This window comes from Heterodontus francisci, chromosome 7 (genome assembly GCF_036365525.1).
Source record: "Heterodontus francisci isolate sHetFra1 chromosome 7, sHetFra1.hap1, whole genome shotgun sequence".
Lineage (NCBI taxonomy): Eukaryota > Metazoa > Chordata > Chondrichthyes > Heterodontiformes > Heterodontidae > Heterodontus > Heterodontus francisci.
The window spans coordinates 113,892,098-113,910,874 of record NC_090377.1 but is presented as its reverse complement, the minus strand read 5'-3'; the positions used below and the strand labels follow the sequence as shown (position 1 = coordinate 113,910,874).

The 18,777-nt window shown below is 40.5% G+C and overlaps 1 protein-coding gene across 1 annotated transcript in view; it reads left to right on the top strand.

Moving 5' to 3' along the window:
* The window catches only part of LOC137372241 (eIF5-mimic protein 2), a 43,879-nt gene extending 26,165 nt beyond the window's left edge, over positions 1 to 17,714 (top strand). Inside the window, exons 8-12 of the mRNA XM_068035908.1 lie at positions 263 to 433; positions 9,752 to 9,898; positions 11,043 to 11,181; positions 14,376 to 14,498; positions 16,331 to 17,714. Of these exons, the coding sequence (XP_067892009.1) occupies positions 263 to 433; positions 9,752 to 9,898; positions 11,043 to 11,181; positions 14,376 to 14,498; positions 16,331 to 16,359 (609 nt within the window). The 3' untranslated portion in view covers positions 16,360 to 17,714. The remainder of the gene's footprint in view (positions 1 to 262; positions 434 to 9,751; positions 9,899 to 11,042; positions 11,182 to 14,375; positions 14,499 to 16,330) is intronic.
* Positions 17,715 to 18,777: the final 1,063 nt, after the last annotated feature.

Sequence of the window (18,777 nt, the reverse complement as noted above, 5' to 3'; positions counted from 1 at the left end):
CTGTTTACATAGTGAGTTAAATGTTTAAAGTTGTGGATTGCATTACCCACGATAGGTATAGTCTGTTGCTTTACAATGCAGATTCCTTTTCAAAAGTCTGTTCCCCAGATTCTCCCTAGCCTTTTGAGGTATTTGCTTTCTCTTCCACCCCTCTTATCCTGCCTGGGATTGGTTGCTCAGCACACTGGTTGGTGTGCTTAGATTTTAAATTGAATACAAATTTGCCTATATTTGTGTGGTAAGTCTTGTAAATCTTTTGCAGGAATTGTTCCCAGCTAATAAACAGAGTTATGATCACTTTGTCAAGTACTTCACTGATGCAGGGTTGAAGGAACTCGCGGACTTTGTCCGTAACCAGCAATCACTCGGTGCACGGAAGGAGCTGCAGAAGGAGCTCCAAGATCAAATGGCCCGTGGTGAACCCCTCAAAGAGGTATGAGTTGGTGTCATTAACCTCAACCTAGCTTGCTTCAAAGTTGGTTGAAGCACAGAACGTAGAAGTTGGAATGCATTATTTAACTTAAATGATGTGAGATTGCTGCTGTTGGTTTCTGGTTGAGTTTGACTTGTTTACTGTTTTAAACATGACATGGAATTTTTGCTAACTTCACACACAGACCTATCTGCAAAGAATGGAGATGTTCCATTTTCTGAAAATTGCATCTGGCTGCTCTCTACAATATCCCATGGTACCATGCAGTGGAAAGGTGTTTTAAGCCCGAAAATGTGCATCACTATTGCGAGTTTTACTTTGTTTTCAAAAATGCCAAACTTAAGTCTGTTGTGTCTAGGGCAAGTTGATCCAAACAGTTAAGTGAATATGGGACGGCATAGTGGCGCAGTGGTTAGTACCGCAGCCTCACAGCTCCAGCGACCCGGGTTTGGTACTGGGTACTGCCTGTGTGGAGTTTGCAAGTTCTCCCTGTGGCCGCTTGGGTTTCCGCCGGGTGCTCCAGCTTTCTCCCACAGCCAAAGACTTGCAGGTTGATAGGTAAATTGGCCATGTAAATTGCCCCTAATGTAGGTAGGTGGTAGGAAAATTGAGGGAAGTTGGGGATGTGGTACAGAATATTGGGTTAATGTAGGATTAGTGGTTGTTGGTCAGCACAGACTTGGTGGGCCGAAGGGCCTGTTTCAGTGCTGTATCTCCCTGACTCTGTCTTAGATGGCCCTGATGGTTGCATGAGTTGTCTGTTGTCTTCTCTAACTTAGTTTTGTGGCCTGCATTAGACTTTCAAAATTTCAAGCCATTTAAGGATAAATGAAGCATGTCAACATGGTGTTCCTGCTGTTGCTACCCAGCTTCTAGCTTGGTTTGCTGATTTGAATGTTATTGCCTCAGGAGAGGGCTTGGATTGGTATTACAGGCTTTGGCCTAAATTGTAATGACAACTACAAAAACTACCTCAACTGCCCCAATATCAACTGGGATACAAACAGTGTGAACGGCACAGAGGGGACAAAATTCTTGAACTGTGTTCAAGAGAGCTTTTGTAGCCAGCACGTTACAAGCCCAATGAGAGGGGGTGCAATTCTGGATTTTAGTCTTTGGTAATGAAGCTGGGCAAGTGGATGAAGTAACAGTGGGTGACCATTTTGGAGATAGTGACCATAATACAGTTAGTTTTAGCATAACTATGGAAAAGGACAAAGATAAAACAGGAGCAAAGGTTCTAAATTGGGAGAAGGCAAATTTTACGAAACTGAGAGGTGACCTGGTGAAAGTGGACTGGATATACCTACTTGAAGGAAAATCAGTGGCAAACCAGTGGGAAGCATTCAAGAACGAGATACTACGGACAGTGTAGGCATGTCCCCACAAAGATTAAGGGTGTACTGCCAAATCTAGAGCCCCTTAGTTATCTAAAAGCTTACAGGGTAAGTTAAAGCAAAATAGAAAGCTTATGATGATCAAAAATATCTTAATACTTTAGAATGCCTAGAGGAGTGTAGAAAGTGCAGAGGTGAAGTAAAAAAGGAAATTAGAAAAGCAAAGAGAGGACATGAAAAATTATTGGCAGGTAAAATCAAGGAAAACCCAAAGATGTTTTATCAGTACATTAAGAGCAAGAGCATCAACACTAGCAGAATTTCTCATCCACAGCTGTTACGTAAGTTTCTAAATTCACTCGAAAAAGCCCTTCAGAACACTCCCACAGGGGATGCATAGACCAAGTGGGCCCACATCAGAGATGCCATCTACGACTCAGCAATGACCACCTATGGCAAACGTGTGAAGCGGAATGCAGACTGGTTTCAATCTCACTTTGAAGAGCTGGAACCTGTCGTAGCCGCTAAGCGCATTGCACTGCTGAACTACAAGAAAGCCCCCAGCGAGTTAACATCCGTAGCACTTAAAGCAGCCAGAAGGACGGCATTACCCCTGAAATCAAGAGTGCCAAGCCTGCTATACTTTCAGCACTGGGACGAGGGAGCAGTACCACAGGACATGCGCGATGCCCATAACATCACCCTCTAGAAGAACAAGGGTGACCGCGGTGACTGCAACAACTACCGTGGAATCTCCCTGCTCAGCATAGTGGGGGAAGTCTTTGCTTGAGTTGCCTTAAACAGGCTCCAGAAGCTGGCTGAGCGTGTCTACCCTGAGGCACAGTGTGGCTTTCGAGCAGAGAGATCCACCATTGACATGCTGTTCTCCCTTCGCCAGCTACAGAAGAAATGCTGTGAACAACAGATGCCCCTCTACGTTACTTTCATTGATCTCGCCAAAGCCTTTGACCTTGTCAGCAGACGTGGTCTCTTCAGACTACTAGAAAAGATTGGATGCCCACCACAGCTACTAAGTATCATCACCTCATTCCATGACAATATGAAAGGCACAATTCAGCATAGCGGCACCTCATCAGACCCCTTTCCTATCCTGAGTGGCATGAAACAGGGCTGTGTTCTCGCACCTACACTGTTTGGGATCTTCTCCCTGCTGCTTTCACATGTGTTCAAGTCTTCAGAAGAAGGAATTTTCCTCCACACAAGATCAGGTGGCAGGTTGTTCAACCTTGCCCGTCTAAGAGCGAAGACCAAAGTACGGAAAGTCCTCATCAGAGAACTCCTCTTTGCTGACGATGCTGCTTTTAACATCTCACACTGAAGAGTGTCTGCAGAGAAATCAACAGGTTTGCGGCTGCCTGCACTGAATTTGGCCTAATCATCAGCCTCAAGAAAACTAACATCGTGGGACAGGACGTCACAAATGCCCCATCCATAAATATCGGCGACCACACTCTGGAAGTGGTTCAAGAGTTCACCTACTTAGGCTCAACTATCACCAGTAACCTGTCTCTTGATGCAGAAATCAACAAGCACATGGTAAAGGCTTCGACTGCTATGTCCAGACTGGCCAAGAGAGTGTGGGAAAATGGCGCACTGACACGGAACACAAAAGTCAGAATGTATCAAGCCTGTGTCCTCAGTATCTTGCTGTACGGCAGTGAGGCCTGGACAACGTACGTCAGCCAAGAGCGACGTCTCAATTCATTCCATCTTTGCTGCCTCCGGAGAATCCTTGGCATCAGGTGGCAGGACCATATCTCCAACACAGCAGTCCTTGAGGCGGCTAACATCCCCAGCATATACACCCTACTAAGCCAGCGGCGCCTGAGATGGCTTGGCCATGTGAGCCGCATGGAAGATGGCAGGATCCCCAAGGACACATTGTACAGCGAGCTCGTCACTGTTATCAGACCCACCGGCCGTCCTTGTCTCTGCTTTAAAGACGTCTGCAAACGCGACATGAAGTCCTGTGACATTGATCAGAAGTTGTGGGAGTCAGTTGCCAGCGATCGCCATAGCTGGCGGGCAGCCATAAAGGCAGGGCTAAAGAGTGGCGAGTCGAAGAGACTTAGCAGTTGGCAGGAAAAAAGTCAGAAGTGCAAGGAGAGAGCCAACTGCGTAACAGCCCTGTCAACCAATTTTATCTGCAGCACCTGTGGAAGAGTCTGTCATTCTAGAATTAGCCTTTATAGCCACTCCAGGTGCTGCTTCACAAACCACTGACCACCTCCAGGCGCTTACCCAATGTCTCTCGAGACAAGGAGGCCAAAAAAGAAAGAAAGGAAAGGAAGAGCAAGAGGGTAACTAAGGAACTGGGTTGGGCCTTTCAGAGATGTACAGGGGGAGTTTGTGTGGATGCAGATGATGTCGCTGCCTTTACAAAGGAGGTTTGATGCAGACATTGTAGTAAAAGAGTGTGAAATATTGGATACGATCAGCATAATGAGAGAGGTAGTGCTTGAGGGTCTGACATCCCTGAAAGTGGATAAATCACCCGGACTAGATGGTTTGCATCCTAGGTTGTTGAGGAAAGCCAGGGAGGAAATAGCAGATGCGCTGAAGATCATCAAATCCTCACTAGATACAGGCGAGGTACCAGATGATTGGAAGTCTGCGAACATTGTACCATTATTTAAAAAGGGTGCGAGGGATAAGCCAAATCATTATAGACTTGTCAGTCTGACCTCAGTGGTGGGTAGGTTGTTAGTTTATCCTATCCCTCCATACATTGTCACTTAGGCATGGGATAGTCCGTATGCATTTGTTAGGGGAAGGTCATGTCTCACTAACTTGGTTGAGTATTTTGAGGAAGTAACAAGGAGGATTGATGAAGGTAGTGCAGTGGATGTTGTTTACATGGATTTTAAGGCATTTGACAAAGTCCCGCATGGCAGACTGGTCAGTAAAATGAAAGCCCGTGGGATAGAGGGGAATGTGGCAAGTTGGATCCAGAATTGGCTCAGTGACAGGAAACAAAGGGTAGTGGTCGACGGATGTTTTTGTGAATGGAAAGCTGTTTCCTGTGGCGTTGCATAGGGTTCAGTGTTGGGTCCCTTGCTGTTTGTGGTATAAACGATTTGGACTTAAATGTGGGAGGCATAATTGGGAAATTAGCTGATGACACAAAAATTGGCCTTGTAGTTAATAGTGAGGAGGAAAGCCATGGACTCCAGAATGATATCAATGTATTTGAGTGGGCGGAAAAGTGGCAAATGGAATTCAATCCAGAGAAGTGTGAGGTATTGCATTTGGGGAGGGCAAATAAAGCGATACACAAAATAAACAGGAGGATATTGAGAGGGGTAGAAGAAGTGAGAGACCTTGGTGTGCATGTCAACAGGTCCCTGAAGGTGGCAGGACAGCTGGATAGAGTGCTGAAGAAGGCATATGGAATGCTTTCCTTTATTGGCCGAGCTATAGACTACAAAAGTAGGGATGTGATGCTGGAACTGTTTAAAACGCTGGTTAGGCCTCTGCTGGAGTATTGCATGCAATTCTGGTCACCACATTATAGAAAGGACATAATTGCTCTGGAGAGAGTATAGGGGAGATTTACAAGAATGTTGCCAGGGTTTGAAAGTTGCAGCTATGAAGAAAGATTGGATAGGCTCGGGTTGTTTTCCCTGGAACTGAGGAGGCTGAGGGGTGACTTGAGGTGTACAAAATTTGAGGGATCTAGATAGTGGACAGGGAGGATCTGTTTCCCCTGGTGGGGAGGTCCGTTACCAGGGGACACAGATTTAAGCTGATTGGTGGAAGGATTAGAGGGGACATGAGAGGCAACTGTTTCACCCAGAGGGTGGTAGGTGTCTGGAATTCACTGCCAGGAATGGTGGTGGAGGCAGAGACCCTCTTTTGTTCTTTTAAAAAGATACCTGGACATGTACCTGAAGTGCTGTAACTTGCAGGGCTATGGACCAGGTGCTGGGAAGTGGGATTAGTTTGGGCGGCTGGTTTATTAGGCTGGCGCAGACACGATGGGCTGAATGACCTCCTCTGCTGTACTTTTTCTGTGGTCCTATGTTGGATGTGCTTTTGTACAGGCAACCAAACCATTGCAAATATTTGGGATCCTTTTTACTTTTCTAGTTACTTGACAGACTTTTGAATGAATCTAGTTAAAGACATAATGCTTATACATCTAGTGGTTTTGGAACACTGCCTTCCCCACTCCTGATAGCTCAGTAAGTTTAGCCTGCGAGTAGCAGAACTAGAGAGCAAGGAAGTCCTAGGTTTTATCTAGGTACGTCTTGGATTTGCTGAAGCTGGGATGGCACTGAGGTGCTATAATTGGTTAGAGGGGAAAATTTCTGATTGTTACACGCATGACTTGCTGTAAGATTATGGGAGAGGACAAGATTTAGGCTTGTGCTTTTGCTGCTGATGTAATAGCCTTTTGACATTAACTGCTCAAGGCAGAATGATCACTTCAGCGTGGCCCTGATATCAAGGGCACTGTGCTGGAGGTGGGTGGGGGGTGCACAAACTCCTCCAAGCACTACTTTTTTGTCTGTGGGCCGTTAATGCTTTACAACAGCAACAACCATGTAAAACATATATACAATGCAAGTAAATTTGATATTTATGGAACATGACCAAGTTAAATTATGTTGGAAATTTCTTCTGTCTGTTTACAGACAGTGTTGGAAAATACTGTCAAGGTTGACATTTTCGTTTGCTGCAAAGTAGGATTTTATCCTCATAAGATGGTCCATATGGGTAACTTCCAGTTATACTTGGTTTTGATCTGATGCATTAAACTGAAGCCTTCCTCACAATTAGTACTGGAGGCTTAAAAAGTAGCACATATTTCAGTCGACCCAGGCAAGTCTGTAAACTGCTCTTTAGGGTGTAAGTTACCACATTGGCAAATGTACTAATTGCAACTGTTTTTCCCCCCGCGATATATTTAGTCTGTGTACTGCTTTGCAGATGCAGTTGGTTTTTGATCCATTTTGCACTGGTCAATTCAAGACTACTTGGCACTTGTCAATGAGTTTTTGTACATTTGCTATGCTATAGTCAAATTTGGCAGAAACCAGTGCTTTGATATCACCATTCTAAAGAGTGTGCAGGACCTGGGGGTGCATGTGCGTTGATCTTTGAATGCGGCAGTTCGAGAGAGTGGTTAGTAAGCAGCATATGGGATCTTGAGCTTCAGAAGTAGAGGCATTGAGTACAAAAGCAGGACGTTGTCCTGAACCTTTAAAGCTATGATTAGGCCCCAACTAGAGTATTGCGTCCAGTTCTGGTCTCACTTCAGGAAGGATGAGGGTATCCTTGAGAGGGTGCAAAGCAGAGTTACCAGAATGGTTCCAGGGATGGAGAATTTTAATTAAAAGGTTAAGTTGGAAAAGCTGGGGTGATTTTGCTTAGAACAAAGGAGACTGAGGAGAGATTTGATAGGTGTACAAGATTGACAGGCTTAGACAAGTTAGATGAGGAAAAACTGTTCCCATTAGCTAATGGTACAAGGACTAAAAGACAGATTGAACGTTTTGGGCAAGGGAAAGAGTTGCGAGGGGAATATGAGGAAGAACTTTTTTACGCAGCAAGTGGTAATGACCTGGGCATTGGAAGCTGAGACAGTGACTTCAAAAGGAAATTGTATGAGCACTTGAAGGAAATAAACTTTCAGGGCTACGGGGACTGAGCAAGGAAGTGGAACTGATAACACTGTGGAGAGCCGGTATGGACTCAATTGGACGAATAGCTGCCTTCAGTGCCATAAATGACTGTCTCTAAATGCAAGACCACTCTTGCAGCTCATTCTCTTGAAATTGAGCATCCAAATGTTCTCAGTCTTATAATGAAAGAGAATTCCTGTTGTATCAACGGTATTGGCAAGAAGTGCAATTTCTTGCTTCATTTCCTCATGGAAATGAGTTTTTTTGTTACTAGGCATGCATTCCTTCAATTTTGGCATTTGCATAGCAGTAGGCTTCAATAACAGCTTCTTAGAAAATGTGGCATGGTTCAGGCAGGTCCTCAAACATCTTATTACATTGACTGCCCATGGTAATGCAAATTTGCAAGCTTTCTGAGAGTACTTGGTTTAGGAACGGTTAGCATTGGCTACTACTGTATAGTAGTCTACCAGTTCATGGTCATTTCTCAGGGCATTTGCAGCAAATTTGTGATAACCAGCACACTTCGTTCAAAGGCCTGAACGATAATGCATCAACTTTCAAAAACACTGGCTAACTCCTCAAACTTAGCTTTCTTAACTGATCTGCTAAATATTCCATATACAGTTTGTACTAGTGTTTCCACTACTTTTTGTTGGTAAATGTTTCCAAGCATCAAAGGTTCCCAGATAATCATCTGTATGGGCAACACTGTGTTCTAGTATGTGTGTATACATTCTAAGCTGGTTAGCTACACCATCACCATTATCTGTAGAGCCAGATTGTAATAATCATATAATTGCTTGATAAAGTCTGTAATGTCGTGATAATTGCATGCACTTAACTGGATAATGTCAGCAAATACAGCCTTATGGCTGACATCGTTCTGCTGTCAACTGTGTACAGAATTAACATTTCATGCAATCATGTCACTGCTCTTGTAAACTATCCGCGTGTCAATTTGGGGATTACAGCTGCCGCTGTCATTTTGGATTACAGCGTTAATAGACTGTACAAATTCAAAAGCGTAGTTCTTCATCTGGTAGGAAAATATATTTCACCTACGTGTTTGTTAATTGCCTGCATCTACAATACGGACCGGATCCTTTTTTATAGCAAGAAGCACATTATCAATCAGTTATTTTGTCTGGATTTGATTGCTGATTTCCCCCAGCTTAATGTATATCTGTCTGTTTTCAGCATACTGCAAATAAATGCTGAATTCCAATGCTAGATTACTGTTTGGGTAAAGTTTTAGTTGCCCCAACATGAGCTTTTTTTAAAAAAAAAAGTTGCATTTCAGATGGCCCAGTTTCCATTCAGTCAATCTTTTTAACCACTTTTAAATTCTCTATTTAGCTTTGGCTAAGAACACAATTTACACACAACCCTGCACTCACTGAATACTGAACAATGTCTTCCAGTTTTGTAAGGCCCCTACCATTGTTCCGGTTTCCACAACTTCCAAAAAACCACTCCCCTTTAAATGTTGAACAGCATTGGTTCCTGGGCTGTGTCTTTTGTTAGGATGTGGTAATTACTTGGGTGAAAATGTTAACGCAGCGGAACTCTCAGCCTCACAGTGTCTGCCTCAATGACCTTTTGGCCTTGCCTTTTTCAGTGTTCAAGTCCTCTGAGGCAGTTCTGTAAAAGGCCAACCATTAGTCATGTCGATGAAATGTTCAAAGTGGTGTTCTGATGAAAGGTCATAGACCTGAAACGTTAACTCTCTGCTTCTCTCTCCCCAGATGCTGCCAGACCTGCGGAGTATTTCCAGCCCTTTGTTTTTCAGATTTCCAACATCCGCAGTACTTTACTTTTATTTTAATATCCCAAGTGGTGTTAGTATTGGCCAATAGAAGCCTGCTCCCTGTAGTTGTGCATGGCAGCAATTTACTGCAGTTCTTTTCACATCACTGAGCAGCTGCATGTGCTCAGCTTAGGTGGGGGAGACACTGGTACCACAGTAAGGCATTGATACCCTGAGGGGTGGAAATCAGCAAGAAATTATTGAATTTAAATATCCCAGACCATTTTTAAAAAAAAGTTGTGTATTGTAGTGTGGGAAGAGCTAAATGAGTCCATAAAATGTGGGCATTTTTTTTAAAGGGCTGAACAGTTGCCCTGTTCCATTACATGTCTTTCTGTCACAAAGATCAAATGTATATCATCTTGAGCGTGGCATAGCAGAATATACCACAGCAACTATGGTCAGGTTTTGAGATTCTATTTAGATGAGCTGTTTGAACACTGATCTGAAAAAAAGCTAGTATTGGGAGAGGTGGTGAGGTGAGAATATTAATTCAATGAATTACCATAAATTTATTTGACAGATCATCACATATGCTAAAGAAGAGATGAAGAAAAACAGCATCTCTGAACAGACAATGATCAGCATTGTCTGGAATTGTGTAATGGGTGCAGTGGAATGGAACAAGAAGGAGGAATTGCTAACAGAACAAGCCATTAAGCACTTAAAGGTAAACTCCAGTTACTTTAGCATTCAAGGCTTATAAAGTAGCACTTATCTGAATGTGTAAGATGTCTTCTGAAAAATCCTGTCTTAGGATTTCCATGTGCAATAGCTTCAGTGCTCAGGAACATCTTTCAAAAGTTGAACCAGCAAGGCTTGGTGGCTGGAGGCCTTCCTAGATAATTATTTGCTGTTATGTATGGGGTGGCGTGTCCAGTTTTCTAATGGTCAATTTTTAAGATCCTTCTATTGGGAATTTTATATGGCTGCATTAGTGTGCAGCTAACTTTCAAGGTTTGCCTGAGTTTTAAATCCATACTCTTTTAAGAGTAGAGGAAAAGGAAGACAGAAGGAAAAGATGACGCCACAAGTCTCTAACATTAGCATTGTAGCCTATTGTCCATACGACCCTATTTTATCCTATATTTTGCTAATTCATCTAAAGTCATCTGCAATTCACATAAAAAGGGACAAGGTGGCCGGAGTTCTTTTTTGTAGAGCCTGAGGAATCTTGACTGCTGTATTCTTGACCTTTGTGGAGTAGCCTTGAAGGTTGGGTGTCTGGATTCATTCAAGACTCCTATTATTTAAAAATGTTTGGAGCACCTGTACTTCAAGTATCAAAGTCTAACTGGCCTGGGAGTGGTGTCTTTCACTTGGAACTAAATGTCAAGCATTTCATGTCTGTCTTGGGCAGTTCCAAGAAATACAAAAGATGGGAATAACTGCCCTGGTAGTGCCTAAAATTGTCCCATCTCAACTCTCTCTTCATTAAGCTCATCATTATGCAACAACTATTCTGTATTCAGCAATTTTCTACCTTTTCTATTTGATTCTGATTAACATCATGGTTAAATTATAATTAATTTGTATCAAAGTATTTACTAGTTTTGTCTGCATTGGTGAGTGTTTTAAATATTTTGATTTGAAAAAATTTCATGGATATTTTTTGAACAATTCAAATACATTATTGATAATTTGACTAGTAAAGCATTAGTGGCACTTAACAGCAACCTTTCTTTTCAGTATAACATAATTTGTATTCCTCAGTCCAACAAGATCAGATACTAAACATTTCATTTATGATTACACTCTGAATCTCATTGCTTAGGAAGCATGGATTTAATGTCTTCCTTTTTTGGCATTTTCAGCAATACAGCCCTCTCCTTGCTGCCTTCACCACCCAAGGTCAATCTGAGTTGACTTTGCTGCTGAAGATTCAGGAATACTGTTATGACAACATTCAGTTCATGAAGGCCTTTCAGAAAATTGTGGTGCTTTTCTACAAAGGTAAATGCTGTGTTATGGATAACCAATGTGAAGAGCATTGGACAATATTTGGCAGTGTCATGGGAGTAAAGCTGTTGAATGTAAAATATTTAACTTTTTTGTATATTGATATATCAATATAGAAAAAGAATATGCTGTCAGCTGATGGGTGGGGGAGCAAAATGCCAAGGAACAATGAATTTTTCTCATTCCTTGTATAATGGAATTTACGTGATCCTGAATTGTAACTTTTTTTTTCTGTTGGTGTGTGCACATATTTGGCCTGTACAGGCAGTTTTATGATTACAGTTGGGTAGCATAAGTTTTTGCATATTTATACCCCAGTAAACTTTTCACAAGTGCCATCTTGGATACAATTGTTCATATTTATTTATCTACAGAGACATGGATTTTTGAATCTTGTTTGATCCGTTGACATTTGGTTTAAGATCTGTATTGGATGCTGTGGATTATTTGTAGGTTGTACCAACAATACTAGTTTGTGTTGATTGTGAAATGTTTCGCTCTCAAAAACCTTGCATGCTCTTTCCTGGAAGGTAATCCCAACAAGAACAGTCCACCTTGATCCCTGGAGTTAAAACCAGGTTCTGTTTCCTTTGAAAAGCATCTCCCCAGATGTAGGTCCAATCTAATACTTTGTCCACTTAAGGTTATTCCCACAAATGGTCCAATTTTTTTTTTCTGAAAAAGCATCTGTTCATGCCATCAGAACATTTCCTTAGCGTGTGGTTTGGTTCATTTTGGATTGCCAAGATGATTCTGCTGCTGCTGACATCTGGACGACCAGACCTTGTTAGCTTGTTAATTGATGGGTGAATTAATAAGAATCTTGGGTGAATTATTAAGAATCTTGGGTCCTATTCAGAGAACAGATTTCAAAGTAGTCCCCTCATACAAAAGGATGTTGAACCTCTGCATTCGTATCTACCAGGTCCCAGTCTCATTCTTTCTTGCTATAATCCATATTACTTTTTAATTTTCACTTTGAGGAATGCATCCTGGGTCTGTTGTCCTGAATTAAGATTTGTATACTTTTTTTTTCATCCTTGCATGGACTGTCTCAAACTGGGAGAATTCGTCAGTCTCCGTCAGAGATCCCGTTCACAGGAAATTCTTTATGGTGATAGTGTTATCCGTAATTCTTCTACCTTGTAACTTGAATATTAATCTTTAGCTTTTTAAATTTAGCCTTAGCTAGAAATATACAGAAAAAATCAGCAAAATTAGATGTGCCTTGGCCCCCAAAAGGCATATCTAGTCAGCATGTGTTTGGATGCTCTGCTGCCTTTTGAGTTGCAGAGCAGTCTGCACCTGATGGAGCTTTACCAACTAGATTTAAAGTTTTATTCAAGGAGGTTAGTAAAGAAACTGCAATTGCTTTCAGAGTTACAGTTATGCTTTGGGTCTCAGTTGGTGTCAATTGGTGCCTCACCTTGTATAGGTGAGTGAGCAGGACTGTGTAAAAACTGTATAGCCTCCAGGAGAATGGCCGGTGATTTTCTTTATCTTCTAAGATTTCATATTGGAATTGAGATTTCTAATAGTGGGAGGCAGTTAATATAAAAGAGGAAATTGTTGTAAATTTCTGTCATTCCAAGCAACTGTTGGCAGTAAGCCCATTTTAAATGAGATTTCTGCCCTTTTATCATAGGTGTGCAATTTAGGCACAGGCAGATGCCCAGCAGATCTTGAGTCGGCCAAGAAAAGTAGGCTTTCTCAAGCTGGGAAATAAGCTGGGCCTGAACAAAGATTGTTTGGCCATGGTATAATTACCTCTGAAAGCACAAAGCATTCTACAAGGAGCAAAATATTTGCTATTATAGACGACTGTTCCTAATTTCCATTTCTAATAAAAATTTGCTAAGCAAAGATTAGGACTGCAGAATATTTGGTTACTAGGGGAACCAGCTTTCATGAAACCCTTTGATTCCAAGCAAGAGTTTCACCTAGTTCCAAGTTGCTGTTGTATTTGGTTAATGGTTCCTGTATCTGTAACTGAAGAATCAATAACCACCATACAAGTGCTGGGTATGAAACATAATCTGTAACTAATTTATAAGAATAATACTGTTACTATCTTAACTGCTGCACGTTTATTCTATGAAGAGACTACACTTTCTAATTCCTGATTTCAGCTGCCAGTTCATAACTGTTCTACCTGCTTTTGGAGCAGACTGCAACATGAAATTGTTGCTCCACTAAATAGCTTAAAATAGATAATTAATAATTGCGTAAAATTGCAAAATAGAAATAAATATATTTTGTTTTCTGTGCTGTCCTCTAATATCGCCAGCATCTAAAATGTTGATTCACATTTGCTGCGTGAAGGCTGAGCATGCAGGATCATTTGCAAGGTGTCTTTTATATAGAATTACAGAACTAGGAGTGGAACTGAAATTCTACTGCAACTTGTTTGTACGCCATGTTGATCAAAAATATTGCCTTCAGCAGGTAACTTGAATTTTATGAACTTGGCATACCTTCAGTTATTGTGTTTTCTTGACTAGAATTTTTTTTTCTGGGGTGGGGGTGTGGAAGGTAGGTGGGGAAGGAACTGATTAGTAGAAGTCTTTTCTGTGGTAGTTTATGTATTTTGTAAGATTCTGATATGAAAAGAGTTGGATAACCGAAGAGTTCAGGGTCTGTTGGAGACATTCTTGGTACCTTCTAAGGAATTTCTGTTGATGTAAAACCTTAAACTACACATGCACAAATGGTGTTTCTTTTAATTCTGTCACTGTTACTTTTACTCTGCTTGTTACTAATTGTTTTAGTTTATTTTAAAATATTCCTGTGTTCGCCTAATATTTGCTACTTGTAGGATGGGAGCAGACTCATGTGGTGCAAAACGTCAGCCAGATGGCCTGTTTCTGTACTGTAATATCGCAACAGTATTTTGCACTTTTGCCACAACCCTTGACCCCTGCACTTTTTTAACTTTTGTATTGTAAAGCTCAAAGTAACATATAACGGGTCAGCTCTGAAAATGACATAGCTGAGAGATAACCAGCCTATCTGGTTTAAACACTGAATTGACTTGGGTATTTAAGTTCATAATTGTACAGTTATGAATCAAGGAATTTGATTGTTCCCCTTGCTAAAGTACTTCAAATGGGATTAGAGAAAATTGCATTTTATAACTTGATCAGTATTATTAAACAAGATTTTTTTTTTTTGGTCTCTTATTCACGTAGCTGATGTTCTGAGCGAAGAAGCCATCTTGAAATGGTACAGAGAGCCTAATATGGCAAAAGGGAGGAGCATCTTCTTGGAGCAGATGAAGAAATTTGTCGAGTGGCTCAAGAATGCTGAAGAAGGTAGGTAATCGATTTTTTGAAAAAAAACAAAAGTAGGGTGCAGGATTGCATGGACTTGAATTGATTAAGCCATCATTTGAAACCAACCTTCTCGTATAGTGTAGAAAGTAACCATTCAGGCCCTCTGCAACTTAATTGCCTGCCTGTTGGTGTAAATAATGCAGTGTTAGCTGGGAACAGAAGACCGTTTTGTAAATGTAATTCCTTTTGTAATGAAACTAAGGTTGCATTGATGCAGAAAAATTGCTTGGCTACAAAATATGATCAATGGTGGTCTATGCAATCTTGAGTTGTAAGCTGTCTGACATGTACTGTAAATGGAGGCAAGTTATTTCTAGGACAGAGTTTCAGTTGGGTAAATGGCAGAACTAGCTCAAGGAGTTGAATAGTTTACTCCTGTTATTTTAAATGTGCTCATTATTGTTAGCTATGTGCTTGCAAATACATGGCCAATGCTGATGCAGAATTGACTTTCATTTTTGTTTTTGTGCAGTATGTGTCTAAGGGAGTGACTAGAATCTTTGGTAGTTACCCTAGAGTAGTAAGATTTCTTGCTTTCTGTTTGGCTCAATAGTGACACTTTCGTCTCTGAGCAACAAAGTTTTCTTTATCCTGCATTTCAGGACTTGACAATTGATGCTGGCACTTCAGTGGAGTGCTGATTTGTTGGAGGTGCTGTGTTTCAGATGAGATGCTAAATCTGAGGGCCCCATCTGCCTGTTGAGGTGGATGCACAAGATCCCATGGCACTATTCCAAGAGGAAGAGCAGGAAATTAACCTGGTTTACAACCCTTCAACAAATACAGACAATACTGAATAACCAGTCACTTATTTTTGATATGTTGCTGATGCAAAGTTACCATGCAGAAAGCAATTGCTGTGTTCACCTGGAGACTTTTTGAATGCCAATTCTAACATCACTTGAGCTTCTCAAATTTGAGATGATCGGTGAACTGCATTCAGCAGAATTAACCATTTTTAATGCTGAAAAATCCAGGTATTGCACCAGAGTCTTTTTTTTTTAAAAAAGAGTACAACTATACAGTAGGTTGAATAGAATTAGCACAAGGACTTGGAAAGGAGCCAGAGAAGGCACTTGTCACAACCCATGTCTGCAATTAAAAAGCTGTATAGCTGGAATACTAGAATGCACGCTTAAAGTTTATGCTAAGGCTTTATAATGCACTGGTCAGATTTGGTGTATGCGTAATAGCAAGCACACAGAGGGACTAAAATATTGATACAAGAGCGAGCTGTTGTATAGATGGTCGAGCTCTGCAGTTGAGGGGGTGGGGTTTCAGAATGAAGTTCAAAATATATTTAGTTGGACCAGAGAACCTAGTTTGAATAGTGAGGAACTTTAACTTGCTTGGTATGGGTGGGTGGGGTGCATTGGAAATTGAGATTGTAAAGCATTTGGATGCTAAAGTGGATTATTCATATAAGGTCATTCTTCTTGACCACTGAGTATTCTGCAGTTAAAATGTTAAGTGATTAAGATGGTGCTTTTTTTTTGATAGCTGGAATTTCAGATCTGCGCTCCGACATAGATTTGGTTTTACCAGATGTGGGGAACTAGTCTCAGCAGATTTTGCATATTTTGTTAGAGTATAGATAATTTTTTGATTTTTGCCTGCTGAAAAACCACCTTTTAAAAATTTTCTTTAGAACTACTGTTCAGACTAAATTCTTTGTTCAGCTATCAATATGTTGACTTCAAATCTTGCAAAAATAAAAAATACACTTTTGTGAATGTTTATTCTTTAAATGCTTTTACTGTACTTAAACTAAATGCCTGCCCTATTTGCTAACTTTATTATTCTCTCCACAGAATCTGAGTCTGAAAGTGAAGAGGACTGAAATTGGAAGACTGTCAATTGAAATCATGTTCTGTATTTTTAATAAACCACAGGGGTTGTAGAATTGAATTTCAGAGTTCAGAAATTGTCTTGATTTGGCATTCTACCTCCTGTATTTTCTACTGTAATATCTAGATGTAAATTAAGGGCTTTACAGTGATCACACTGGTTTGTTTTAATTCAGTTTTCTACATAATAAAGTTATTGCAGACATCTTCTGACTTCAAATTATCGGCTATCAAAGTCAGTTGCAGTTACTTTTGACAGGGTTTTTTTTTTGCTGTTCATATTGATGAAGGAGCTTTTATATTTTTTCTGGGGAAGTTCTCATTTTCATAGTAATGGTGAAGCAATGCTTTCTTGATCAGTCTTGGAGTTGTATCAGAGGGCACAAGTTGTACTCTAACCTTCAGTTAAGCTTTAGAGTACTCTGCACTTAGCAGAGCCAAGTGGCAGCATCTTGTGGGCCTGTGGTGGTTGAGATTTAAATTGTTGAAGACGTGTGTTATGTCACTTCTGGGTTATTTTACACATGAAGTACAACTTGTTCAGTCTGTTTGTTTGAAAGTTACCAAGAATTTACAGGAGGATGAAGTCAGGAAAATAAGACCATTTTATTGCAATCTCCCTTTCTTTGGCTACACAGTTGTATTCTGTCCAAATCAAAATTGAGTGCTTGTTCAGTCCCAACTAAGCAGTAGTGTTGTGACTTAATGGTTTTATGCTTTGTGATTGGAAAATTTCAAGTGCATCTTATTTTGTGAAGTCATACAATCCCTTTGCCAGTATACTGAGTGGTTTAAATCAAGTTGGTTCCTTTGTTGTTCAGTGTACCCTTTACAAATCTCTTGACCCAACAAGCACAGTCCATCAATCTACAAATGTGTGCAATGACTGCAGGTTATTAGATAAATGGTTTTGAATCTTTGCTTTCATGAGATACTCGTGAATACATTTAATTTTTAACCCATTTTTGTAATGCACAAAAGCAGAGGAATGGTTCTGGACAGTTCAGCTCTGCCACCTGAAGTGCATTTCTTTTGGTGGTATTACAAGTTACATGAAGCCAGTAGGAGGGATACAAGATATTTTCTCAAATCATGGTTAGAAAACATGTCCACAGGGTTAATATAAGTGTTAATGATGGAGAATCCTTCCCATTAAAAGAATTGTTAACTTTGGTTATATATGTACCAAAAATTAAACTACTTTTTATCAACCAATCTGCCTAGAACACTGGCTTTTTGCAGTTGAGTATATTTTGGTTTGTATATGTGATAGGTTTTTCGGGTGTTCTTTGGCTGCTTTACTTCATGATGGAAATAAACTGAGCAGTTATTTTTGCTACTCCATGAAGCCATGTCAAAACTGGATTTTTTAAAAGCTGTTTTACTGAAATGTTCTTGTATACAAACTAACAGTTGAAGCTGCTTGTGCCTACCAAGATGGAGTTGAATTTCCATAATTGTGCAATACTAGATATGAGCTAATGGAAAGATGGCTTCAAAGTACTTTTCATTTGCAACTTGCGTTTCCATTAGGGAAAAATCAAAATTGGACTATACTGTATCTACTGCCTACACCTCAACCAGGTGTATTTGTATGTTAGGTACCATGTTTTGAGTACAAATGAAGCACTGAGAAATTTGTATAATTTGTTTGGTGTGGAGTGCACACACTTCATTTACCAAAGAGCAGCATGTGGTCTGTTGGCTACCTTGATTTACATGCCAAGCTCAAGACTGCTAAGCTTGCCTATCACATTTTTTAAAATGTGGTTCCTTGGTTGAGGGGTTTTAGCCAATAAATGCCCCCTCCCCACTCCTGATTTGAGCTTGGCTCTTATATGTGAGCAATGAGAAATGGCTTGACACTTGTTCTATACTAAACAATTGTGCATTGGCACTTGATTAATTGAAAGTACCTACTAGCAAAAATTGATATTCACTATTCATGAACAGTTTAAAGTTGTCTCCTGTATTGAAGCTTTTATGATCACCTGAACCAAAATACTGTACTTTCAATCAACCTGAATAATGAAGTAACCTATTAGATGTCTGGGTGTGTTGGGACAACCACAGCTATCTGCAAAAAAACAAAAAAAAGTGGGGCACTACATGATTGTTCTGTCTTGAGCAAACACTCCAGCCTATCTCCGAAGAGAAATGGAATCACAGCTTTTAATCTATCCATGCAGATTTTGAGCAGTACATGGCCAACCTAAAATCATAGCTTCCAGTTTTAGATATTCTTTTAAAGGTGATTTTATCACTAAGAAAGGAGGATAAACCAGGCAATTACAGGCCAGTCAGTTTAACGTTAGTGAAGCTTTTAGAAACAACAATCCTGGAGAAAATTGGACAAGCATGGACTGAAGGAGCTAGCATAGATTTAAGGGAAAATGTGTTTGATCAAATTG